The sequence below is a fragment of the Microtus oregoni genome, unplaced genomic scaffold (genome assembly GCF_018167655.1).
Source record: "Microtus oregoni isolate MIOR12 unplaced genomic scaffold, Mior012 000001F_ref0000356, whole genome shotgun sequence".
Classification (NCBI taxonomy): domain Eukaryota; kingdom Metazoa; phylum Chordata; class Mammalia; order Rodentia; family Cricetidae; genus Microtus; species Microtus oregoni.
The window spans coordinates 56,636,181-56,654,423 of NW_024543060.1; the positions used below are offsets into that span (position 1 = coordinate 56,636,181).

The window sequence follows — 18,243 nt, forward strand, 5'->3', positions numbered from 1 at the left end:
ATGGACTGTAATAGAGAATTACAACTTTATTCTGGAGTCACCATTTACATTCAGAGAGGACCGAATTATATAACTGTCTATAGCTGGGAAAGCCAATGTTGTTGCTGATTTTTAATAATAAAAAGAAATGAAAAATTACATTATATATTTTAATTTAAATATTTTGATTCTTCTGAGCTTTAGACAAGAAGCAATTAGTTGCTAAATGAAAAGTTAAAATCCTACAGTTGCTAGGAAAGCCGCTCAATCTTTAATGCCAGCCTTCAGGAGGGAGAAGCAGGCGGATCTCTGGGTTCAATGCCAGCCTGGTCTACATATCAAGTTCCAGGTCAGTCAAGGTTATATAGCGAGTTCCTGTCTCAAAAACAAAGGCAAAAACTGTAGCAAGGAATGTTTTGTACTGTTAAACAATGAGGAAACAAAGTGTCAAGTTCACAAGCCACAGCAAGACAGGCCTCTGTCTGAGTCAGAAATGACAAGTCCCATAGGACGAATAAAGAGCCACAGTCTGAGAACACACTCACCATAGTTCGTGATTAAATGGATAGCTCGTTGATGCCCCATCTCCTGGAGAATCTGTAAAAGGTCACCGATGGTCTTGTTTTTCTGTGCCCAGGACCACAGCAATTCTCTTGTTCCACTTTTACCTTGGTCTACGTATTTTTCAATGTGACGAACATCCAGCCAGCTGTTTGAAAGTCGCTCCGCTATGGAAAATGCAAGAGGAAAAAGAGAAGAATAGCTAGCTTGCCTTCATTCAGATACTTGGGACTGGTCTTGTCACCTTCCATATTTTACATCATTTGAATTGTAACCTCATTGTAAGCTCTTTTATTTTGAGCTAATTTCTTAGAAACCCTGCCCTTCCATCCATAGTCACATTACTAACCAGGACAAATGTCAGAAAGAGATGCAATAGAACCTTAGCCTTCCTCTAGTTCCCTCAGCTGTCTCCCTGGTGGATCCGTCTTCTCTCCTATCCAAGGCTTTCTGCATTGCATTTGCTCGTCTCTGAGTCTGCTCTATCCTCTGGCCCTTCATCTTTCCAGTCGGTGGACAACAGTGTGTCCTCAGTGTGCAGTGTCCAGCGATTTGGTGCAAATGTCTGATGGCCATGTGTGCTTATCTGCAGTGCAAATGTCTGATGGCCATGTGTGCTTATCTGCAGTGCAAATGTCTGATGGCCATGTGTGCTTATCTGCAGTGCAAATGTCTGATGGCCCTGTGTGCTTATCTGCAGTGCAAATGTCTGATGGCCATGTGTGCTTATCTGCAGTGCAAATGTCTGATGGCCATGTGTGCTTATCTGCAGTGCAAATGTCTGATGGCCATGTGTGCTTATCTGCAGTGCAAATGTCTGATGGCCATGTGTGCTTATCTGCAGTGCAAATGCCTGATGGCCATGTGTGCTTATCTGCAGTGCAAATGTCTGATGGCCATGTGTGCTTATCTGCAGGGCTTTGCAGCAGTGCTGTCTGCAAGCTCTCTCTACTACAAGTTATCCTTTTAACTACAATGGGGAAGACACTTGGAGATTCTGGAACCCTCCTTCTTCTGCTTGGATTTATTTTGCACCACTCAATGGATTTTGTTTATCACTATTACTACTATGATATATTTGCTTAATAATGATTTTTTCCTTGTGTATTTATTAACAGTATTTTTCTGTAGTAAGAATATGCACTCTTATTTATTTATTCATTCAACTTTTAGAGTCTATCATTATGGACTTAAGGTTATTTTATTCCAAAGGGTAAAATCTAATATTGTTATTTTGCTGTGTCCATCTAGGTGGGCTCTTGTCTTTTGAAAAAAAAATATATATATAGCACTTCTTAATTTCCTGGCTCTACACTGTGCTCCTGGTTCATTTGTCTTTTTTCCCTCTTCTACAAGGCTGCAATTAATCACTTGCTTGAAGAGCTGTAGTTTCTGTACCAGAAATGGTTTTCCAAAGCTAAGATCTAGTTGCCAGATAGAACGCAGGCTTCATCACTGACAGACTCCCAAAGCAAGCACAGCTGGGAATGCCTTCATGTGCGCTGATCTAGGGTCTGTATTTCTCAACCTGTATGGTGCACATCAAAAACCAAGAGTCTATTCTAGTGCCCCTGGATTGGATCTAGCGTTGCAGGTTGCATGTTGTTCCTCATTTGTAACTTTATTCTTCTTGAACAGTGAGAAGCTTTGCCCTTGTCACTGACAACATTTCTATTTGCTTCATCCTACTGTAAGCATCAAGTACGCTCAGAATTGCTGAGCCACCCTTGTGAGAAACACAAGAACTGAATTGAAGTACAATGGTTCTTACTGCCCCAGGCCTAGGAGCCTCCAGTTAAGGCATTGTTTAGCAAGCACTTAGGTTAATTCTTTTCTTCCTTGCCTCTTTTTTTGTGGCTATTACTCATTTGTAATACATTATACTTATTCTTATCCAATGGTTTTTTAAATATTTGTTCTGTAATGTCTTGGTGTTGAACATTTTTGAGTAACGAAAAGCTGATAGCTGGGTGGTGGTGTGGGAGGTCCTTCTGTCTATGTGTTGCTTTTATTGCTTAGTGAACAAAGACACTGCTTTGGACTTATAGCAGGGCAGAAAAGAGCTAGGCAGGGAAAACTAAAGTGAATGCTGGGAGGAAGAAGGCAGAGTCGGGAGCTGCCATGGAGCCACCAAAGGAGAAAGACACAAGCCACAAGCTGGAACCTTGCTGGTAGGCCACAAGCCCCATGATAAAATAAAATAATAGAAATGGGTTAATTCAATATGTAAGAGTTTGCTAGAAATACGCTAGAGTCATTGGCCAAGCAGTGTTTTAAATAATATAGTTTCTGTGTTATTATTTCAGGAGTTTGGGTGGCCAGGAAATGCACAAGCTGCCTCCTACAACAGGGAAGGACCAGGGAATAGTGTCAGTGGGGTGCTAGGCTTTCCACTGCACTAAACAGGACATTGTTTAGAGTCCTGTATAATCCCCTGAAAGCGGTACCAATGTTATATAAGATTTTTATGGTGCCTGAGTTAACAGGATTTATCAAATGAAAATTTGTATCATCTCACTACACAACTCCAAAATGTTAATGTGCACTATAAAGCAAAGGAAAGAAGAGAGAAGGCAATGACAGACTGAAAATGTACTTGGTCCTGTGGTAACACCCCAGAGTAGCGGTCCTACTGAGCTCTAATGTAAGCAGTGTATTTGGGGTCATGGATGGTCATGGTACCGTCCCACCACGCCTTTCCCTCCACGAAAGACTGTAAACGGTAGGGTCCTGTATATAAGTCAATTCGCGCCCGAGAATACTAGTGGAAATCCTGATACACTCCCATGCCTGGCTGTTAGAGCTCAGCACATCTTCCTTCTGCCACGCTCAAATAAATAAATGGACTAAACCCTCCAGCAGGAACCACGGGAATGCCACTGAAAGATTCTGCTGCCTGCTGCTGATATTCTTCAAAAGGATAACGGGGCTCAGGTTTGACAAGAACGGTAAACTGTATGAGTCTTTCTTCTGTTTAAAACTGGCTTCAGAATCTCAGATCTGTTAAATTCTTAGGGGGTTGTTTTTTCATTTATAGTGTTTGAAATCATATTAAAAAGACAGGTGTTTCTACTTTAATGCGTCATCCTCTGCCCCCACATTCCAGTTGTATAAGGCTAGGCCAGAACATAAAGTTGACTTCAGCTTTATAATCTTAATATTCTCAGTAAAACCATAAAGTTGAAAGAGGTAACGCAAAACCACAATGCCTCCCTGTTCTTCGAGTCAAAATTGACTTCGTAGGTATCAACACTACTCAACCAACATTCCCAATTCTCTACTCCATGGTTAAAGGGCAAATTCTACTGCCTTGGACATCCAGATGTCAATTTTACCAAGATGCTGGAGACCCAGCGTACAAGTCACAAGGATTGTATCCCAGTGATGGTATGATACAAGCACATGTCAACATGGGGTGACTCAGAGTCAACACGGCTTGGCACGCTGGATCACGCCATGGCCCCTCCGTGCTCTTTTCAGGAGGACGAAGCAGTTATGCTATGTCAAGCCATTGAGGTTTCGGTAGCAATTGCTACTGCAGAATAGCTTCGTCTATCCTGACGAACGCACACAGAATTGCACCTGGAATTTTCTGTCGTTTAAGTGACATTTTGTTTCTAAACAGAGTGAAAGGTGGGGGCAGCTTTGTCGTCACATAGTAAGTGAGCAGGTGATGGAGACGTTCAGTTTGGAGGCATATATAGTCTGCAAGGAGAAAACATACACAACCCGATAGCTGACGTCACTGAGCTGAAGTGTCTTCCCCTTTCTTCTCTCGGCTTTCACAGAAAATGTTTGTATTCCTCAAGTCTTTCAAGGGATAGTGTCTTACGAAAAGAATGAAACTACACAGATACCAAATACGTGTTTCAGGTGTATGACCACTACAAAAAACAAAGAGGCCTTAAAGGCTAAACTCTTGGCAAGAGGCTGCAATACTATTTTAATATGCAGTTGACTTCCTATCTGTGAGCCTCATCCCCAGGAATGCAACTAAGTAAACACAAAAATATTTTTTTCCTTTATTTTTAAAATTTATTTATTTATTAAAAATTTCTGTCTCTTCCCCACAAAAATATTTTTAAAAAACTATGTCAATAACTTCATTGGCAAGACTCTGTTGCTGATATATCCCATACTTGAGTCATAGAACATTAAAAAGACCTAAGCTGGTGCTTTTCTGGAAGCTTCATTTCTACAAACTAGCTTTCACAGTGCTAGAAGGTGCTAGGCATGCTACCAGACTAGCAGCCAGCAGTCTTGCCCAGCTGGGAGCTTCGTAACCTACAGTAGCAAGTGTGACAAGACATGTCTACTGCATCAAGAGTGACAAGAATGGTGGTGGGAGGGTAAAGAATCTGTCTCTGGTTGGATTTAACATTCACTCCACAAGACAGAGCTCATGTCTTGTACCACTAACAGGCCAAGAACCCCATGGCTGGGTAAGCCATAGACCATAGGGAAGAACCTAATGCTATTATTATTATTATTATTATTATTATTATTTGGTTTTTCGAGACAGGGTTTCTCTGTAGCTTTGGAGCCTGTCCTGGAGCTAATTCTTGTAGACCAGGCTGGTCTCGAACTCGCAGAGATCCACCTGCCTCTGCCTCCCGAGTGCTGGGATTAAAGGCGTGCGCCACCACCGCCCGGCTGCTATTATTATTCTGTTAAATGAACATAATGATAAATTCTTATCTATATAGTTCTTATCTTGTAAGTTCTTATCTGTATAGCCTTAGATTATTATGTCTCTCAGCCCCCACCAGAAAGGTTTCTTTGTGCACTAGATGCTGATTAACACAGAAACCACAACTGGTCAACCTGCAGAGAATAAGAGACTATGAAATTGTTCAGCCCCAAGTGTCTATTAATGTCTATTAATATCATGTGAACCCCCTTCTTTCAAGGCTTAGGGCTCTTCGCAGAAGAGGGGGTAGGAAGACGGTAAGAATCACACATAATGAATAACTATGGTGAAACAGTATTTTCCGGACACAGCGAGGCATTTGAACTTAAGAATTCAGAGCAGCTGTGGCTGCATGCTTAAGACTTATATAAGATCAAGCCAGACAAAACCCCAGCATGGACAAGTGCGGAGCTCACATAGCTGAAGAGTTATGGGAAACTGATGGATCCTGAGAAGGATGCGGCCCTAAGAAACCACCAGTAGGTGGCTCTTCACCCACTTATACAATGGCAGCAGTAAGGGAACTCACTGGGTTTAAAAATAAACCCACATGAAGTTGGGAGGGAATTGAGGAATAAGGGTGAAATTAGAAAGGAGGAAATTAGGAGGGATTTAATAAAAAGAAAACACATAATATGCATTATTAAATTCTCAAATAAAAAAAATAATTATATCAGGAGTTGGGAATATACGCCAGTAGAAGTGTTAACTTACTTTGCAAAAGCCCTGGGTTTGATCCCTAATCCTACAACAAAAATTCACTATTAAAACATGCACAGTGTGTTTTTATTACTTTCCCTAAATGATATAATGTGATTATCTACTTATTTGTGTTGAGTTACATATTATTCATACTCTAAAAACTATGTAAAGTATATGAGAAGACTATGTACTTTACACACAAATCCAAAGTTATCTTGCATAAAGAAGTTGATGGATGATTTATCTCTTTCTCAAACTAATTTGTCTTTTTGGTTAACGTATATTGTTTCCTAAATACTTTATTTGACTACTTTTACAAGCTCTTAAGAGCAAACTACTGTCCTTTAAATATTCCTTCACGTTTTCATTGTGCAACTTATTATAGTAACTTCAGGCAACAAGGAGGAACAGGGCATGGAGACAGGTTCCTGAATAAAAATGGGGTCACCAAGAATGAATCTCTACACGGAGTTTCTGGAGCCCTGATACAAGGTTAAAGCCGTTAATATTTCTAAATGGTGGTTAGGGCTTAAACAGGTCTTGGCTAGGGGTTTCTGTCCTGGGACGTTTCCATCTGAAAATATGACAACTCACTGTGAACTCTACAGACTATTCTGCCTTGCAGGGAGAAAAGTCTCCAATCAAAATAGAGCACGGCTGTGCGCACTTGGGTTCACACAGGACCAGGAGTGTTTAGTGGTGACTGTGCTATTAGCCTCTGGAGACGTGCGTGGAAGACTGCGAATAATTTCCCTTTCCCCCAATGTTGTAATTTATTTAAAAAGTGGCGCACGTGAAAAAAAGACACCTTGCGACAATGCTCACGTGGAGGGTTTTTTTTTTTCTTGTGAGAAAGAGAATGGGAAAAGGGGGGAGGGGATGAGGGAGACAGGTCTCTGGGGACAGGAATGGCAGAAAAGAGGGGTGTGTGTGTGTGTGTGAGAGAGAGAGAGAGAGAGAGAGAGAGAGGAGTAAGGGAGGGAGGGAGGGAGGGAGGGAGGGAGGGAGGGAGGGAGGGAGGGAGGCAGAAAGATAGAGAATGAGACCGGGTGGGCAAGAACCACCTTTTAAGAGAGAAGATAGCAAATGTGCACGGGAGGTGCTCTTAGTGGCTGTAGCTGAGAAAGCATCCTGTCAGGACCCCAAGGGCAGGCCAGTGCAGATGCCTAAATATTAACAATAATGAACACTGACTCAAATCCCCCTAGTCTTTTGAAGTTGAAGCTGTAGGTCAGTGGTAGAGCATTGGTATGACATACCCAAGACCCTGGGATAAGTCCCTAGCACTGAAAAAGAAAAAACAAAACCCCCAAAGCCCACAATTTCTAATCTTTCTTCACACTCCGAAGAAAGAACACTCGGTGTCACAGGGCTTTTTCTCCAGTAGAAAAGTTTAGCTCTCTTCTAGTAGAAAGTACATTTTCTAATTATTACTATTTTCAGGGTATTGGGCGAAATGCACCACACAGATTAATAATATTATCTCTATAACACATGACAGCTTTGGCATTTGTTAAATAAATAAGGCTGGTTCTTTTGAACTTCGGAACTTTGGGATAAGCCTTACACACATGATTTCCTGGGGGCTGAGAGGGAAGATGGGGAATGTCAGGCTTGAGCCAGCCTGGAAACAGGGCAGCTAGGGCAAGGTTTGCTGGGACTGACGGAGAAGGAAAGGTGTATGGGATGGGATGGAAACTCGTTTTACAAAGAAGGAGGGTATCGTAGAGTAAAGAAAAGGCAACCCTTAGAAGGAGAGTATCGTAAAGAAAAGGCAACCCTTAAAACGGAGGTTGCACCAGGCGTGGTGGCACACGCCTTTAATTCCAGCACTCAGAAGGCAGGCGGGTTTCCGTGGGTTCGAGGCCAGCCTGGTCTACAGAGAGAGTTCCAGGACAGCCAGAGCTACCCCTGTCTCAGAAAACAAAAACAAAAAACAAACAAATGCAGGTTCATGTTCAAGAGAAGCCGCCCAGGAAAATCCGTCTTGTCTTCATATGTCACACACCCAGCACCGATGATCGATTCGCATTTGCCACATGACACACAGAGACCCTGAGGACCAGCACAAGTTGTTACCATTCATGACACGGGCAACCCGAGGCTGGCCCCACGAGGGGCAGCAGCGGGTGATTCTAATACAAGAACTTGAGAGTTCATCCCACCAGCTAGGAGACGGACTCACACTTCTAAAGGGAGCACAAAGTTGGTAGCTTCAGCTTTACAGGCGGCCTCTCCGGTGGAGAGAGTTTACGTACAGAGACTACGCGTTGTTTTAATGCTCGTAGTTCTCACAAGTAGCAAAGGAACCACTCGCGATGATTAAGGAAATCAATCAACTTTCCAAAGCCCAGAGATGTCAGCTGTCCCACATTCCATTCCTCATTCTCCTTCCTCTTTTCTTTTTTCTTTTTTTCAACTGCTGGATTTCCCTTTTCAAAGAGCAGCAGGACATAACTGTGCTGTCCGCTACTGCCACGTGCCCCAGAGACTATGAAGAAGAGAAGCCCGGCGTTAACCCCACTTCTGAGATCCAGCTGGGGTGTGAGTGGACAGGCATCGAGTGCGCTGGCTGCGTTAGCTACCTAACACAGATCTGCACAAGAGAGTATAAGGAAAGCTAGATTAGGTGAGGGGGTTTTTCTGCAGAACTTGGAAAGAGACTCACCAATAGTCACTTAGAATTGGTACTGCCTGCGTGCGTGCGTGGCTTCCAGGACTGGAAATTGACTATGTTTTCTCTTTCTCCTACTGGTGATTCATTGTATATCCTTAGTGGATTTTCCCTAAGGATAAGGCATTTTGAATAGAAATACCACTAAAGAAAGACTAATTATCTGCAACCACAAAATTCTATAAAACAATAACTTCAATTTGGTGCAACAGGAATGTAAATTCTTGGCCAGTTAGCTACAGTTCATATTCTTAGTTTCCACTAGTACTTTCCTTACTTTTCTCTCTTCCAGAATATAGGGCTTTATTTCTTCATAAATCAAAGAGCAAAGTTCCCAATAATTAACTGTATTGTTAAAGAGCATTTTAAAATAGAAAGATAAAGTAAGAAAAGTGGGCTGTAGTTGTAGAAAAACATTGTTTTGGAAGGCAAATCTTACTAAAAGATACCTTGTCACAATAGAAATCGAAAAATAAGGAGACCTGAGAAGTTGAGAAATCTGTTGACCTGAAGGTAACAATCAGACAGTATCGCTAGATGCTCAGAAGTTTTTGCAGGCTGTTTTGAACAGGTCAAATGTCTAGATAGTGCTAACCACTGGGGAATTCAGTGACAGAAATCTTGTCTCCATATGCAAATATATCTCTGGAGGGGGATTTTCAGAATAACGCAACACTCCCCAGTTTGCAATCTCTGTATTTGCATGTGACCACGTGCCAAAGCCCTAGGAAGTTAAGGCAGTATTCGTACTGTTTGTTTCTGGGTGACATAATGGGAAAGCTAAGCTTATTCTCTGTTTTTCTACAAAACACACAAAGAAATAGGTTTGGTTTCAGCAAGCAAGAACAATAGCAAATCCTTTATGAGGAAGGATATTTTAAAATTCCAAAGCAATAAAACAAGATTAAAGTGTGTAAGTTGCCTGTGTATTCCTCATACCAGACAGCAGTAACACCATGAGTGAGCCAATTTTGCAAGAAATAATACTTATCTAAACTTAGGCACACGTGAACCCCTTATTCCATACTTGAGGAGGATTTCTATAACATAACGAGGGCAAGGGGGGGGGGGAAACTGTGACAGTCTCTCAAATGTCCCCCAGTGAACACGTTTTCCCGGACACAGAGAATGACTGGAAGTTTACAGCGTTTGGGCTTTGGCATGAGAACAGGTTGATCCCGACACCAGCACTTCAGCCCTAAACTTAGAGGCCAGGCAGCTTTCGGCCAGGTGAGGTGGCACATGCCTTTAATCTTAGCACTTGGAAGCAGAAGCAGGTGGATCCTTTTGAGTTTGAGGCTAGCCTGGTCTTTGTAGCAAGTTCCAGTGTAACTAGAACGACACAGTGAGATCTTGTCTTAAAAACAACAAAGCCTGTGTAATGTTATTCACTGAAAATGACCAATACTGTTTCCCCACGTCTCTCTCCCACGGGAGTCTTCCTTGGGGCATTTATATAAGTTTGCTCTTTATAAAATCAGAAAATCTTTACAGGCAGTTACTACAGCACCTTACTAGTGTAGTCTTCATTAAACATTATGCCTAGTTTTGGATGTCTAAAAAAAGTCTCAGTTGACTACTCATTAACTGATTCACGGTGTAAACGGTGGCTCTGTTCCATCTCTAGTTTTAGATGCTAAGGAATCAGTGTGAAACAGGCAGATCAGAAACAAGAACAACAAACAATAAAACCCGAATAGCTTCCTTCATGAGGTGGGTCGGTTAGACGTGGCAAGGTTCCTTTCGACAAAGGGCTGCATAAGGAGAGAAAACATTTTTGGCTCACAGGCTCAGAGGTTTCAGTCCACTATGGCAGGACAGTGGTTCTCAACCTGTGAGTCATGACCCCTTTGCGGCCTAAGACCACCGGAAAACACAGATATTTACAGTACATTCATAACTAGCAAAATCACAGTCATGAAGTAGCAACAAAAACAGTCTTATGGTTGGGGTCAGCACAGCATGAGGAACTGTGTTAAAGGGCTTCAGCACTAGGAGGGTTGAGAAGCACTGTGGTAGAATACGGAGAAGCCTAGCAGCTCAGTTTAGGGGTGCCAAGAAGCAGAGCAAGTGGGGATATCTGCACTAGGGCCACTCCACCTTTTTCATCCCACCCAGGCCCAGGCTGGGGATGGTGCTGCCTACTCTCAGTGCAACCTCCCTCTCGTGGTCAACCCTCTCTAGAAACACTCTCGGTGCTCCAGAAGATGCTCTTCCAATCTCCTAGGCACCTTCCCAGTCAATCAAGTTGACAGTCAAGAATAACCATCAGTAGGAAGCATATTTCTAGATGGACAATAAACAATATTAAATATGGAAGGTTAAAATGGGGAAGTGGTGTAGCTGAATGTGAAAGATGAGAGATAAGGAGCATAAGGAGGGTAACAATTTACAGGGTTTCTCTGTGTAGCCCTGGCTGTCCTGCAACTTGCTCTGTAGTCCAGGCTAGCCTCAGACTCAGAGATCTGACCACCTCTGCCTCAGGGCCATGACTGCCCCACCGAGTTATCAATTTTATAGGTACTTTCAAGGCATGCCAAAGCATAGAGTGGGTGAAGAGGGAGGCCACAAAGTTGTCTGCAGAACAACTGTCCTGTAAGCCCAAGAAACAGAAAGTCAACATAGAAAGAGAGGAGGGAGAAGAGTTATGTGGGTGCTCCATGCCTACTAGCGGCGAGATGGGACGCTATCTCAGGGTTATGAATGAAGCAGCGATATTTCATGTGTAAAAGGCCCACTGACTGCTCTTTTTCAAAGGCATTTTAAAAAGAAGGGTGAGAAAATCTCACCTAGAAGACGGCTACATAATCCACATAAAACTCTCATGTTGGTTTGGTTGACGATAGCTGTGGTCACCGTGTTACGTGGTTATATTATTACATAGATCTAAAAGGCAAAGTCCATAATAACAATTGCTTAGAGACAGGATGTCGTTTGTGGGGAGAAAAAGCTGAGAAGTCACAAAATATTAATCTTTTGGCCTGAATAAATAAAAGATAAGTTTGCTATTAATTAAAATGGGAAAACTTCGGGGAGTAGAGGAGAGACATTTGAGGAATGTGAATTTGAAGACATCAGTCAAGTAGGTAAACAGAAAGGTGATGCTCATGTTTAAGAGAGACCCAGCCTAGAAATTTGGCAATTAGTGACATCTGAACAGAATTCCTAGGTAGTGGGTATGGGCCATGGGTACAGCCCAGAGGCATCATAAGAGATAAAGAGCCACTTGTCACAAAAGGAAGAAATAAGACCCAAGTACAGTTCTATAAACACACAGTGCTCTGTGGAGAGAGGACAATCCAGTGTGTCAAGTAAGATGAAGTCTTGGGGCCAACCAGTGCATTGAGCCATACTGGGGAGGTTCAGCATCAGGACCAGGGAGGGATGAAAGCCTAAATGGAGAAGGTTCAAGAAAGGACAGAGCAATGGACTAATAGAATAAATAGCCCCTTTGAGGGAGAAGAGATAAACGGGCTGGTAGCTAAGAGGAGAAGTGAGATCTAATGTCAGTCTTGCATGATGGGAGGAAGGATGCAGTGGTCCATGTCAAGCCAGTCTGTCTTCAGGACGGGAAGCTCATTGGCTGTTCCTGAAGTAAGGGAAGGACACAGTGCCTCCTTCTGAAGAGGACAATGTGGAAGGAGGAGGACCAAGAGAAACGTCAGCATGTGGGTACCCAACAGATACGGCCTTAGCCCATGGTAAATGGGACAGGGGTGACTTACATTAGAAGTATGGACCCCGGCTAAACCATTGCCTCTGTGATCTCCCCCAGAATCAACCTCAGTCTAACAGTGAGAAAGATAAATCCCAGTTGAGGAGCAAAAAGCACTCCTCAATACTGTCAAGGTCATCAAAACCAAGCCTGAGATGTCGCAGTTCGGAGGAGACAGAGAGCACATGGAAGCAAAAGCGACATGGTAGTGTGGGAACTTGGGTGGAATCCTGAAGAGAGAAGGGAGGCTAGGTGAAAAGTGGAGGAAGCATGAATAAAATACAAACCTCAGGCAAGGAATCACGCGTCAATCTGGTACCACGCTAGCGTGGAAGGTTGATAATAGAAGATAGTGGGTCCAGACTTTGTGAGTAAAACTTACATGCAGAGTATACCTGGGAACACTTAATCATCTTCTATGCTCTTGCTGCAAACCTAAAACTGTTTTAAAACGTAAAACCATTCAATATTTTGAAAATAAAAGGAAAAGATGAGCTCTGGGACCTGATCATTTCATTAGAGTCTTAGTCTGCATGCATTAACTGAACTTGAGGCAAGTCACTTAGAGTCTCTAGCAATCCATTTTCCTGTCAATAAAATGGGAATGGGGACAGGGTCTACATTTTTATAGCAGTTCAGGAGACAGTCTATGTAAAGTACTTAACGCGGGGCCAGACACCAGCAGATACTCCCAAATGGTAGCTGTTAGTATCCCTGGTCTTACTGCATACATTAGCTATTCAAATGCATGATTAATGTGCTATCTGACTTATTTATTTTAAAAATGACTGTTCACTTGCATAATTTATTTACTTTTAAGAGATTTACTTTTTGTGATGTTCTAATTATGTGTGCATGTTGAGGGGGTATGTACCTGTGAATGTGGGTATTCAGCGAAAACAGAGACAATGGGCTTCATTGTCAAATCCTTACAAGTGGTTGTGAGCTCACAGACGTGGGTGCTAGGAAGAGAACTCAGGTCCTCTGGAAGGCAGCACACACTCTCAACCACTGAGACATCTCTCCAGTCCCTTATGAGAGAAAGAACACTGAATAGCATCTATTGCATAGAATCTATAAAACAACAACATGAGTTTTCCCAGTATATCTTACAATGTTGAGAGGTTTGACAGTGTGAATTGTCCCAAACTATTTACTTTAAATATTACTTATGGTAATGGAAAGAATGCTCATCAGAGGTTCTGTATGTCCATTATGCTGCCATTATATCTGCAAAGCAAGCAGTTACCACCAACAATCCGATATGACCTCGGAATTATACTAATTTTACTAACAATACTTAACAGAAGTGGTGTGAGGAATTTGGTGTATGTGGTAGCGCTGGAAGCAGACGGTGCCTCCAGATTTGCCCTTATGCTTCCCACCCACGCTTAACAAATCAGCTGCTCCAGGAGACAGACCTAAGCATTTGTATGTTCAAAGTCTTGCATGGTGATTCTAGCCTGCGAACAACCAGGCTCCTTGGTCCCCACACATCTACCCAACACAGGGACGGCTATGTGATCTGCTCGTGTCTCAACTGTCTTTGGTAGCTGTGAACACCGTCATCGGGGATCACCATCAGCCTAGCAGTTTCTCCTGTCACTGTTGTGATTCCTTTGTATCTGCAGTTGGGGTCCTTCGTGGCTTCAGATTCTTGCTCGCTTAGGGCACAGGTCATCTGAGAGAGTGTGTGTGTGCTGCAAGCACGTACATGTGTAATGCATATACGCTACAAATCAAGCTCAAGACTTCACATACTCAAGCACTTACTCAGCTACCCTTTCAGAGCTCAGCGCAGCTCCACGGTTCAGCTCCCCAACCCTCTCCCTGTTGCAAAGATCTAGTTTTCCCTTCCAGGACTTCCCCCACCTCCTTTTCTCCCCTCTCTTCACTGTACTAGTAGGGGACAAGGCACACTAGCTGGCCAGAGTACCATTCCCTGAACAGGCAGTTACCTCTACATCAAGGAGTACACATTTTTAGAATCGCATGCCAAGGCATACCATCCATGCTCCATACAGAGACGGATTTTGGCCCGCAGTATGCACCAGGTCAAACCCCATAAACCAAGCTGCTGTCTCCAGAGAGCATTCCAAACTGACCTGTGGAATGAGTCCAGGGAGCCTGTGGTCATCGGCCCTCCACTGTCAAAATCTGATTAGTAACTCACACCTTCCTAGAATTTGCTCCATCAACTGGAGAAAGACAAATATGAACAATCAAATCTTGTTACAATTCATGCTACCTTCTCCATTCCATCAGATTTTTAAAAAAAAACAAAAAACAAAAAAAACCTCCCTTTTAAATCTCTGATTTAAAATCTTCCCACCTAAAGTCTCAACCAAATGTACCTAGCGTCAGCGTCCTCCTTCGTCTGTCTAGATATCCCTGGTCTGTCCTTGCGTCGGCCATCTTTGTTAATTTCCACAAGGGCAAAACAGAGCCGTGTATGAGCAGCACACTGAACTGTGACACAGTTGTGTGTGTGTGAGCAGCACACTGAAGTGTGACACAGTTGTGTGTGTGAGCAGCACACTGAAGTGTAACACAGAGCCGTGTGTGTGAACAGCACACTGAAGTGTAATACAGAGCCGTGTGTGTGAGCACACTGAAGTGTAACACAGAGCCATGTGTGTGAACAGCACAGTGAACTGTGTGTGTGAACAGCACACTGAAGTGTAACACAGAGCCATGTGTATGAACAGCACAGTGAACTGTGTGTGTGAACAGCACACTGAAGTGTAACACAGAGCCGTGTGTGTGAACAGCACACTGAAGTGTAACACAGAGCCGTGTGTGTGAACAGCACACTGAAGTGTAATACAGAGCCGTGTGTGTGAACAGCACAGTGAAGTGTAATACAGAGCCGTGTGTGTGAACAGCACAGTGAAGGTTTTTTCCAAGTCAGATTTGCTCCCTTTTAGGAGTCTGTGAGATGCACGAGAGAAGAGTATAACAACAGCAGGTGGAGGTGGGCAGTGTGGCTTGTGGTTAACAGCGTGAACATAAACCTTGGATACAGACGCCCCTAGCTCGAGTCCTGCCTCTGCTACTTCCAAACTCATGGACATGGGCAAGTAACCTCACAATTTGTAGCCTGGTGTCCTTAGGGATAGAAATGCTTGCAGTGACTACAGTACCTGAGCCACAGTGGGTGGAGGGGGGTATGAGGCGTGACTATTTGAAGTTTAATGCTATAGAGAAAGTGGGGAGAAGGAGAGAGAAAAGAAGCCAGTTAATGGGGCTGGACTTCCCGAAAAGCAGTGGGAAGCAGGGCCTGAGTGCTGACTGTTCCCTTTAAATAGGACACACGTTCTTCCATTTTCATGGCCTCCACTGATTGCCTTCATTAGCTATGACATGATCTGGCCCCATGCATATCTACTCACTGGACCAAAAATATTTTGTTTTCAAAATGCAATAATCCTCAGAAATATATAGACACAAATACTGCCTATGCCATGTTCTAGCTCAAATAGGGAAACAAACTGATAGGGGAGAGATCTTCTCTCTCAATGGCAGGCTGGAGATTGCTCTGTTTTGCCACAGTCAGAGTCAAATATCCTCTGCTGAGATGTCTGCCGAAAAATCTTATTTTAAAATTCTAGTTTAGGACTGGAGAGATGGCTCTCTAGTTAAGAGCACTGGCAGCTCTTCCGGGAGTCCTGAGTTCAGTTCCCAGCACCCACATGATGGCTCACAGCCATCTATAATGGGGTCTGATGCTCAGTTCTGGCATGCAGGTGTACATGCAGATAGAGCATCATATATATAGGAGTATAGTTTTAAATCACTGAATAAATTGTGTAGACACTGGGGACAGAACTGAGCCCTTCCTCATGCTAGAAAAGCATATTCTACTTCTGAATTGCTATCCTTAGCCCACTCCCAAAGCAAGTTTACACAGATGCTAGAGTTTCAGCGGCTGCGAGCATGCTGCTCACCAACCGCAAAGAAATGTTCTGCTCACAGGGTTGCTGTTCTTGGGAAGAAAACTCACTGATTCAGATAAAGTGGTTTAAAAAAAATACTCACATTTATTTCCAATTAACATTAATTGTGACAGCCTGAGGTACTAAATCCAGCCCCAAAGAGATCGCTTGCCGTGGCAAAGCAGATTTTTGTCAATGACTCAATTTGCATAAAATGGATTTTTGAAGACAACTTTCTAGACAAAAATAAAGATGCTTTCTTTACAATTTCGTTGCACCAGATTTGGCAAATAAGCAAGATGTATTTAATTAAAAGAATGGGGAGTCACGTTAACTGTGAACTATAGTGTTTCCTTGTAAATTATTGAAGACTCATTGAAAACACCAAAGTGGGCTCTGCAAGCCTGCGTTCCATCCCAGGATCCCGGGGTGGAAGAGAAAACTGACTCCCAAAAGTTGTCCTCTGGCTGCCACAGGAGTATATGTGCCATGAGCTGGGGGGGGGGGGGGGGGGAGAGGGAGGGAAGGAGAGAGAGAGGGAGGGAGGGAAGGAGGGAGAGAGAGAGAGAATAAAACAAGGAGATTGGAGAGATAGCATGGTGGTTAGGAGCACTGACTGCTCTTCCAGACAGCCTGGGTTCAAATCCCAGCACCCACATGGCAGCTCACAACCACCTGGAACTTCAGTTTCAAGAGACACCCTCACCCAGACACACATGCAGGCAAAACACCAATGAACATAAAATGAAAATAAATTTTAAAAAAGAAAACACCAAAGAATAGATATCTTAAAGTTCAAAAAAAGTATAGTTTGCTTTTTGTTTTTGAGACAGAGTCTCACATTGCCCAAGCCAGTCAGGAACTCTCTACATAGGAGAGAATGGCCTTGAATATCTGACCGTCCTACTTCACCTGTCCACGGTTGGCATCACCACGGTCTGTTTTATTCCATGCCAGGGAATTGAACCTACAGCTTCATTCATGCGTAGATGATCACTCTAACAATTGAGTTACATCTCTAATTCTCTAAAAATGTTTGAATATTAAAATAATTTGGGCCATTTTTGTAGAGCCAGGTGACATCACTCACCTATGATAACATTTGCATATTTATCACATTGCAAAGCGAGCGCAACAGGAATAACTTACAAGCGCGAGATGCCTTCTCCATATCTGACTTTCCCAACTCCCAACTTAATACAGCAGCGCCCAACATATCAGAGGGAAGGGGAGAGAGGGGCAGGTCTCTGGGTTAGCTGAGTCCCTTGCGGGGAGGGAGGACGGGCAGGTCTGGGTCTCACTCACCCAGGCCGCGCCAGCCCAGCGGACCGTCACAGCTGTCCAGGATCGCGCACAGCTCGCCCAGCAGCGCGGGCGGCAGGTCGAACAGCAGCGTGTGCGCCGACAGTGCGCCACGGGTCCCGCACAGGCCGGCCATCGCCGAGTCCCGGACCCCACGCGGTGAAGCAGGGCTGTCGCCGCCGCTGCCACCTCCTTACACAACCGCGGAAATCCAGCTCCTCGACCGCTGCCCCGAGCTTGCAACGTGCCTCGCCCCGGCCCTCTCAGGGCGGGTCCCACATGACGCGGGGAGCCGCTCCCCAGGGATGCCCCTGCAGGACCTGGGCCGTCCCTGCTCCCCACCCCACCCCCGGCCCTGCGCCCCGCCTTCTGCCTCGTGTTTTGAATGGTTCCAGCAGCCCTCGGCTTGGGCTGTGACCGACCGACCGGTGAGACCAGCCAAGAAAGTGAAGGCGGGAGTCAGCGGCGGGAATCCGGGAAAGCCACCACCCTCTGCTGCCCTGGGATGGGCGGCCTCCTGGCCCGGATGGACGTGGGGGGTCTTCGTTACTTCTTTTAAAGTTTCTCTTTGTCCCGTCCGGAAAGAAATACACACTCACTGAGAAACTCGTTTTCCTTTCCTGTTTAAACCAAATAAATTTAGACGGAAGAAAACGTGTACACACTTGGGGCGGGGGTGGAGGGG

General features: G+C 44.1%; 1 protein-coding gene across 1 annotated transcript in view; it reads right to left on the minus strand.

The window, feature by feature from the left end:
- Irak3 (interleukin 1 receptor associated kinase 3) overlaps positions 1 to 17,757 on the minus strand; it is a 58,837-nt gene extending 41,080 nt beyond the window's left edge. The window contains exons 1-2 of the mRNA XM_041673266.1: positions 17,562 to 17,757; positions 525 to 707 (exon numbers count right to left, since the gene is read on the minus strand). Of these exons, the coding sequence (XP_041529200.1) occupies positions 525 to 707; positions 17,562 to 17,694 (316 nt within the window). The 5' untranslated portion in view covers positions 17,695 to 17,757. The remainder of the gene's footprint in view (positions 1 to 524; positions 708 to 17,561) is intronic.
- Positions 17,758 to 18,243: the final 486 nt, after the last annotated feature.